Below are 8066 nucleotides of genomic sequence, written 5' to 3' on the forward strand. Positions count from 1 at the left end.
TGGCCCCGCCTGGCCGATTCACCACACGGTACATACCTGTCCACTGAGGGGGGCAGCGGCAGTTGTAGGTATTGACCCCATCCACACAAACCCCTCCGTTCTGACACCGGTGGTTGGGGCAGTCATCAATATTCCGCTCACAGGTGCTGCCTTCAAAACCTGGTGAGAGAGAGCAAGAGAAAACGATGAACTCTCTGAAGAAGAATTGATCTCTCTTCTCCCGTAGGACAGGGTCATCGAACAGCCCTACTTCACTATTTCAGTTCAGCAGCCAGCAGCTGCTCAACCCAGGACTCACTCCATTAACAAAAGTCCCCAATCTTCTGCCTTCTCTTGCCTCCAGCATAGCTAGACAGTTGGAGTGACTCATTATGCCAATGGCATGCTTTCGCAGTTACCTCATAAGTATTTCAAAGTGTTTCATGAAATAAAAGCCCAGTGAAGATAAATCTCCACTTGGGACAGCTTTTTACTGGTTCTTAACAAAAGGATATTAGATTTACCCCAGCTCCAAGCTAGATTAATGAGAAGAACAGATAAAAGCTTATCTCATTAGATTTAAATCCCCTCCCCCCCCTTAGGATGATTGTTTGGGAAAACTAGATGGGGATGAAAGGCGTAAGAAAAATACTGAACTTAAAGTCTGAAGATATAAGTCAAGTTCCAACCTCACTACCTATTCGTATAAGCTACTTAACACATGGTAAATTCCTAACTCTGAATCAGCTTCCTCGTCTGTAAAATGAGGCTGACTCCACCTGCCTGGCCTGCTTTTCTAGGTTGTTATAAGTGCCGCATTACAAGCCAAATGCAAAAGAAATATAAAAAGCTATCTTAAAATGGGGTGGCATTCTTACTAATTAAACTTCCCAAACCTTCAAATTCTTCACCCACCTCTCTACATTTATAGCATTGCTTCCTTCCTCTTGATTTTCGCCATTTATGAAAAATGAAACTAGCACCTCAAACTTCACCCCAACTAACCACAGCAATTTATATATTAGGCTTCCCCCCCCCCTCCTTCCTACCAAATCCCTTAACTATTAAAATAGAAGACTACCAGCTTTAAAACGAGAGGATGTTCACTAAGCATTGTCCTACTTGATATATAGTACGACTATGTACTTGGCCTTTTCAAAATGTCCCTTAAGGTTCCTCTCTCACACTCAACACACTTACTGAGTCTTATACGAGGCACTGGGGATATAACAGAGAGTGCAAGAGACAGAGCCCCTGCTTTGGGGGCATTTACAGCCCGGTGGCTGGGAAAGACATCAATCACGCCGTGCTTTGTTCATTATATCACAAGCTACTGTGGTAGTTAGCCTACATCTGCTCTGCTACACTGGAACACCGCTCGTTTCTCTGAATGCAGCGGCAGTCATGTGCGTGAGTACAGACCAAGTGGCCACAGTGATTTCCCAGAGACCAAAGGAAATCAGCTCAGAGAAGATGGGGAGGAATGAAAGCCTGACTGAAGAGAATTCTGGGCCTCTCTGAATTTGGTACTCAGGCCATTCAAGCAGATGAATCACGAAGTAAGCTTGAGAAAGACTATGAAAATTTTTATAGACTCAGATTTGTAAAAATGTATCATGTTACTCATATATCTGTTTAATTCCTATGAACATCTTACAAACAGGCTGAGTCAGAAAATGTTACGATAAAGCGAGGGCAGATCTGCACATCTGCCAAGCAGCAGTTCCTGAACAAGAGCTGAGGTCTGTGTTCCTAGTCCAGTGCTGTTAATGGAAACAGCCTTAAGAGAAGTGAAAGATTCCATTTCAGGGTGTGGGAGGGCCACAGGGCTCCTGGCCCACCACAGCTAGAACTTGTGTGGGCTGGTGAGGTTCTAGAACTGGTAATGGTCCTCCTCCCCCTAGTTTGATCTCTCTGGTGACTAAGACTAAATATTATTGACTAGGGTGTCAGTGAGATGTAACCAAACTATAAGGATTGGAAACTGGGACCCTGGATTCATACAAGCCAATGCTACAACTAACTGAATTCACCAACCACAGACAAATTAAGAAAGCAGAAGCATTTCAGCATAACCACAACATATAAGAAAGAAAATGTTCTCTTTGTATGACTGACTGACTGTTTTTGAGGTAGTTCTTCTCTGCCAACAGGTAGAAGAAGAGAGGTGAAGAGAAATTCATGGTTAAAGTGTGCCCTCTGAGGCCAAATTGCCTAAGTCCCCTCTCCTCCCTGCCATGCAATACCCGAGTGAACAGAAAAATACTAAACCTTTCCTCTCTGGGGGAATTAATAGGACCTACCTCAAAGGGATGTTGTAAAGATTAAATGAGTTAGATATTTAAAAAAACCTTAATTCAATAAATGGTGCTGGAACAATTAAATATCGACATGCAAAAGAATAAAGTTGGACCCCTTCCTCACACCATGCACAAAAATTAACTCAGAATGTAAGAGTCAAAATTATAAAACTCTTAGAAGAAAACTCAGGAGTAAATCTCTGTGACTTGGATTAGGTAAAGCTTTCTTAAATATGACCAAAAGCACAAGCAAACGAAAACAGTGTGAGTGTCACCAAAATTAAAAACATTTTGGCTTCAAAGGAAACCATCAAGAATGTGAAAAGACAGCCTACAGAATGAGAAAAAATATTTGCAAATCATATATCTGATTTGTATCTAGGATATATTAAAAACATATATATAATGAAAATACAACATATAATAAATAATATACATATATACAATATAAAATAAATAATAAAATATACAATAATAAAAAGACAACCCAATTACAAATGGGTAAAGGATCTGAATAAACATTTCTCCAAAGATGATATACAAATGGCTGATAAGCACATGAAAAGATGCTTGACATCATCAGCCATCAGGAAAATGCAAATCAAAACCACAGTGTGATATTACTTCACACCCACTAGGATGGTGATAATAAAAAAGATAGATAATAAGTGTTGGTGAGGATGTGGAGAAACTGGGAAACCTCATACACTGTTGGTTAAAATGTAAAATAGTGCAGCCACTTTAGAATAAGCCTGGTAGTTTCTGAAAAGGTTAAATAGTTACCATATCACCTAGTAATTCTTCTCCTAAGTATATATCCAAGAAAAATAAAAACATATATTCACACAAAAACTTGTGCAAGAATGTTCACAGCTGTATTATTCAATGGAATATTATTCAGCCATGAAAAGGAATGAAGTATTGATACCTCCAACAGCATGGATGAACTTTGAAACCATCGAGTGAAAGAAGCAAATCACAAATGACCACATATTATGTGTTTCTATTTATATAAAATGTCCATAACAGGCAAATCTATAGAGACAGAAATTAGATTAATAGTTGCCTAATGCTGGGAGGGAGTTTCGGGGATAGGGAATGACTACTAATGGGTACAGGATTTCCTTTGGAGTGATAAAGTTGACTATGGTGATGGTTACACATATCTGTGAATTAACTAAATACAACTGAATTTTATATTTTAAAAGAGCACATTATACAGTATTCAAATTATATCTCAAAAAAGCTCTTATATTGAGAAAAGCACTTAAAACAATACCTGATGCATAATAAGTGTTCTACATTTATTAGCTATTACTGTTAATCAGTGGGATCAAAGCATCCCTTGGAGGTTATACACTCTAATCCTCTTATGTTACAGATGAAGGAGCCGAGGGACACACGCCAAGTTTGCATGACTAGTAGGTAGGAGTCTGTACTGCATTAAGAACTTCACCCAGTTTTGATCAGTACGTTCTCGGGACCTTTGAGTTCTCTTTCAACAATCTGAAAAACCGACCTTGGGTCAAAAGTTCCCACGTCTGAGAAAAACTCAAGCCAAACCAGTTCTCCAAAGTTAAGACAGAATTTATGCTTTAAAAATAGAGACACAGAACTCCTTTTGGAAACAGCTAGCAAATTCTTGTAAGGAAGCCTACGCCACGGGGGTGGGTCAGGCTTGTATGAATAAGTTACAGTGCAATCACTTCTGAAAACTATATTTTAAGGTTTTAAGGGAAAGGGAAACAGACGCGTCTCGGACCTGTGTGTGGGATGGGTGTAGCAGACTTACAGAGAGGCTCCCATGACCGTACGAAAAGGAATCTACTGCTGAAAGCCAATTCACGTCCTTAAAAGGCCACAAGGAGAGAAATTAAACTTAGAAGGAACGTTTTAAGGCTGTGCTGTTATAAAACTGTGGGCCATGTAGCTGATAAATAATGACAGTGAGGGTGGGGAGCAGAAGAGAGTCGTTTGAACTTGTCACCCCACACAGAGAACAGCATCCCTCAAGAGAGCATCCGTAGCTTTCCATTTTCAGACGCCGGGAGGTGTGAGGGTGGAAAGGCTGGGTGGAGAGGCACAAAGAAGAAGGTGAGATGGCCGGCCAGGGCTCTCAGGCCAGGCTGAAAGTCATCAGGAAAAGTGTGAGGAAAAACCCAGGGATACCAGGAATGGTGGGGACAAAGGCAAAAAGGTAAACGTCTACAAGTCTATCTCTCCCCCACCCCTGGAAAGAAAGCCTGTCACAAAAGCAACTGGTCCCATTTTCTTAGCACACATCTCTCATCCTCTGAATGAGCCCTGATAAACTCACTGACCTCCATGACTGGCCCATGTATCCTCTGGCCACTCCACCCACCCAGGCTGCACCTCGCTTTGGGATTCCCCTAATGCTTTCCACTTTCCTTTCTAACTTTATCACCAAGGAAGCCACAGAAATGAATAAGGGGATTCAAAAGAAATAAAGTCAGTACATATTTTAACATTATATAATACTAGAGGCCCGGTGCATGAAATTTGTGCACAGGTAGAGTCTCTAGGCCTGACCAGCCATCAGGGCCAATCAGGTTCCCCGCCTCCCCAACTCCTCCTTCCCTCGCTCCCTCAGTGCCCCGCCACTGCTGGTCGCCCGCCATGTTCTGTGCTGCCTCCTGGTGGTCAGCGCATGTCATAGCAATCGATCAAACTCCTGGTCTCCCGGTTGAACTCCCGATGGGATAATTTGCATATTAGCTTTTTATTATATAGGATAGGAATTCTCTTCTCTACCACATTCAGTTCACTGACTTGTCAAATATTCATTGAGTCTCAATTTTGTAGCAGGCACTAAGTTAGGTGCCAGGGAAAATGTTAGAACAAGAGTGTCTATTGGAAAAGATAACACAAATAATCTGCTGGAGGTACACAGGTTGCCAAAGGTCTCTGGAGGGTCTCAATCCGCAAGGGGGCAGGGAACATAGAAGGCATTTCAGTGAAATAGGTGCCTTTGACGCATTATAAAGAATGAGTTCTAGCCCAGCTGGTGTGGCTCAGTGGTTGAGCATCGACCTATGAACCAGGAGGTCACAGTCTGATTCCCGGTCAGGTCACATGCCCAGGTTGCAGGCTCCATCCCCAGTGTGGGGTGTGCAGGAGGCAGCCGATCAATGATTCTCATCATTGATGTTTCTATCTCTTTCCCTCTCCCTTCCACTCTGAAATCAATTTAAAAAGAAAAGAAAAGAATGAGTTCTATATAAAAAGGTGGGTGGGAGGAGAAGGTGACAGAACGCTGGGGAGACGGCATGGGCAAAACCACGGAGCGAGCGTGGGAGAACAGGAAACACTTCCAGGAATATCGAGGAAAACTGGCCTCGGGGCCCGAGTCAAAGGCGCTAAAATGCTGCGCCCTGAAAAGTGGCATGAGCAGACTTCTGCATCTGCTCCAGAGAAACCTGCCAGGATGTGACTACTGCGATGCCCAGGAGAACGTCACGTGCCCCTGCGAGAATGCGGGAGGAATTCCTGCCAACAGTTTTTAAGCTCAGCAACAGCAGAGCAGACACAAAGCCACGAAATGTGTGTAAGCTTATTTCAATGATATGGGGATATGACACATAATCGCCCTGTGAAGTAGAGGGGTGGTTTACAAAGGATACATGTTCATTGATTGGAGAGGACAGATCAGACAGCTTTTTATGAAGTTAAAAAAAAGTCACAGAGGAATAAAAAGGTGTGGGAGAGAAAGACAGAGGGAAAGAACCTTTAAGACTGTTCGATCCAGCTGTGAAGCCACAAGGCACAGCCAAGAGGTTCAAACAACCCGCTGCTTTCTGGCTACCTGTGTGACTTCTTTAAATGTCCACAAACACCAAACCAGCCTAACTCATTCTCTCCCTGCTAGTTGGCCCTAACCCCAAAATACTGGGAGTCAGTGACTCAATCATTTATTTTCCATTTTGTTCTTATGTTAAAATTACTCTGGCAGAGTGCCCTCCCCAGGGCATCTACTAAATACCTGATGGTAGCTCATGAAGATTTGGATGAACGGTTGCTGATCCAAGGAGAAGGCAAACTATGGTTCCTTGGTTTACGTCTATTAGTTCCCTCTTGAATATATTATTTTTCCTTCCCTCTACAGAGAAATACTTCTTTGTCACACAAGATGAGTCATTTCTGCAGTTTTAATTCTCCCCCCAGGAGTCTTACAATAATACCAAAACCAACTCACTGAAACAATAGTGCCCTTTGCAGGCAAGAACTATAATTAAACCATTCCAATATAATCACTAACTTATGTGGGGTTCACTGACTTTCAGAGTGAAGAGCACTCTAAACTTCTTCTTCTCCAGGGTTAGAGAGCCCAAGAACAAGAGGAGGAGCCAAACAAAGTCTAAGATGCAAGATACCAGCAAGAAAACGGTAAGACCAAAGTTACATGCCCAATACTGTGAATTACACTGAACGCAGTAAGTAGCTATGGGCCTGTTATGTACCTGGCACTGTTTTTAGGTGTGTGGGATGCATCACTAACAAAAACAAAGACCCAGCTTTCACTCGGGAGAGGGGAGGAGGGAGCAGAATTTGGAAAAGACAGACAATAAACAATAGACATATGAAGTAAACGATATATTATACAGTGAGAAGATGATAAGTGTTACAGAAAAAGAAAAGAAAAAAGTAGACATGGGCCAGTAATGGAGGGGACTTGGGGGATGGTTACCATTTGAAATTGGTGATCATTGGATGTGCAAAGATGTGCGCTGGGCGGGGAGCAGCCACCTGGAGGTCACGGGATCCCTTCACAAGCTGCTCTGCCTCCTGCTGACTTGGCTTTCCCCCAGTTTTAGAAGTGGAATATTGATTCTCCTCAAATAACGGGGTTACATCGAGATAGTGATTATTACTTTAAGTAACATTTTAGTCATTTAGAGTAATGTGGAGGGCAATGGAGGGAAGGGCAAGGAGAATGGTACTGCATTTATTAAAAAAAAAAACTTTCTAAAAGAAAATTATCTTCCAGGCACTATTTCCCATGTGGAAATAAAGCTAATATTTTCTACACTCCACCTGGGACATAAAAACGACCAATGTAAAAATCTTACAGTGTAAAAACCTATTTATTCACAGTGTTACTGCATCATCTATTGTTTTGCCTTCTTTTTTAACTTTCTTCTATACATCGTCCAAGCTGATGTCATCTGTTTCATAGAACACGGGATCCTGAAAGGCAAGAACTAGTCTACCTGACTGTTTTTAAATGTCTGCAAGATGTCATACATACGCTGATAGGTGACAAATACTAGTCATTCACAACCAGAGGTATCTCTTTTTTCTTATAACATGAATCTACTTTCCTTTTTATCTCGAATGCCTCAAAGCATTTAACAAACGTTTCACACATATTCTAAGCGCCATCAGGGGGAGGCGAGCAGTGCGGGGTGATGCAGCCAGATGCAGAAGCGCAGGCTTTGGAAAGAGCCTACCTGGGTTGCAGGACTCAGCCTGACCCCGTGTCAGCTGTGCACCTTTGGGTAAGTCACTTGACATCTCCAAATTGCGTTACTTCACCTGGGAAAACTGGAAAAATCATACCTGTCCCCACGGTTTTGTGTAAATAAGCTAATGGATGCAAAGAACCTGGCACAGTGGCTGGCTCATAAAAGGCATTCAATACGTTACTTTGCTCTGCGACAGATTCTTCTGCAACTCGCGCACAGCGCGGCCAAAACAGTGAAACTCACAAGAACATTATAACTATGGTGACCACTACTTGTTTACCTTCTGGCTATAAAATAAAGGCTC

At 42.3% G+C, this 8066-nt stretch overlaps 1 protein-coding gene across 1 annotated transcript in view; it reads right to left on the bottom strand.

Moving 5' to 3' along the window:
• NOTCH2 (notch 2) overlaps window positions 1-8066 on the bottom strand; it is a gene marked incomplete at its 5' end in the record, with an annotated part of 92329 nt that overhangs the window by 61078 nt on the left and 23185 nt on the right. Inside the window, 1 exon segment of the mRNA XM_023761240.1 lies at window positions 37-159. Within this exon segment, the coding sequence (XP_023617008.1) occupies window positions 37-159 (123 nt within the window).

Source organism: Myotis lucifugus, unplaced genomic scaffold (assembly GCF_000147115.1).
Source record: "Myotis lucifugus unplaced genomic scaffold, Myoluc2.0 scaffold_203, whole genome shotgun sequence".
Lineage (NCBI taxonomy): Eukaryota > Metazoa > Chordata > Mammalia > Chiroptera > Vespertilionidae > Myotis > Myotis lucifugus.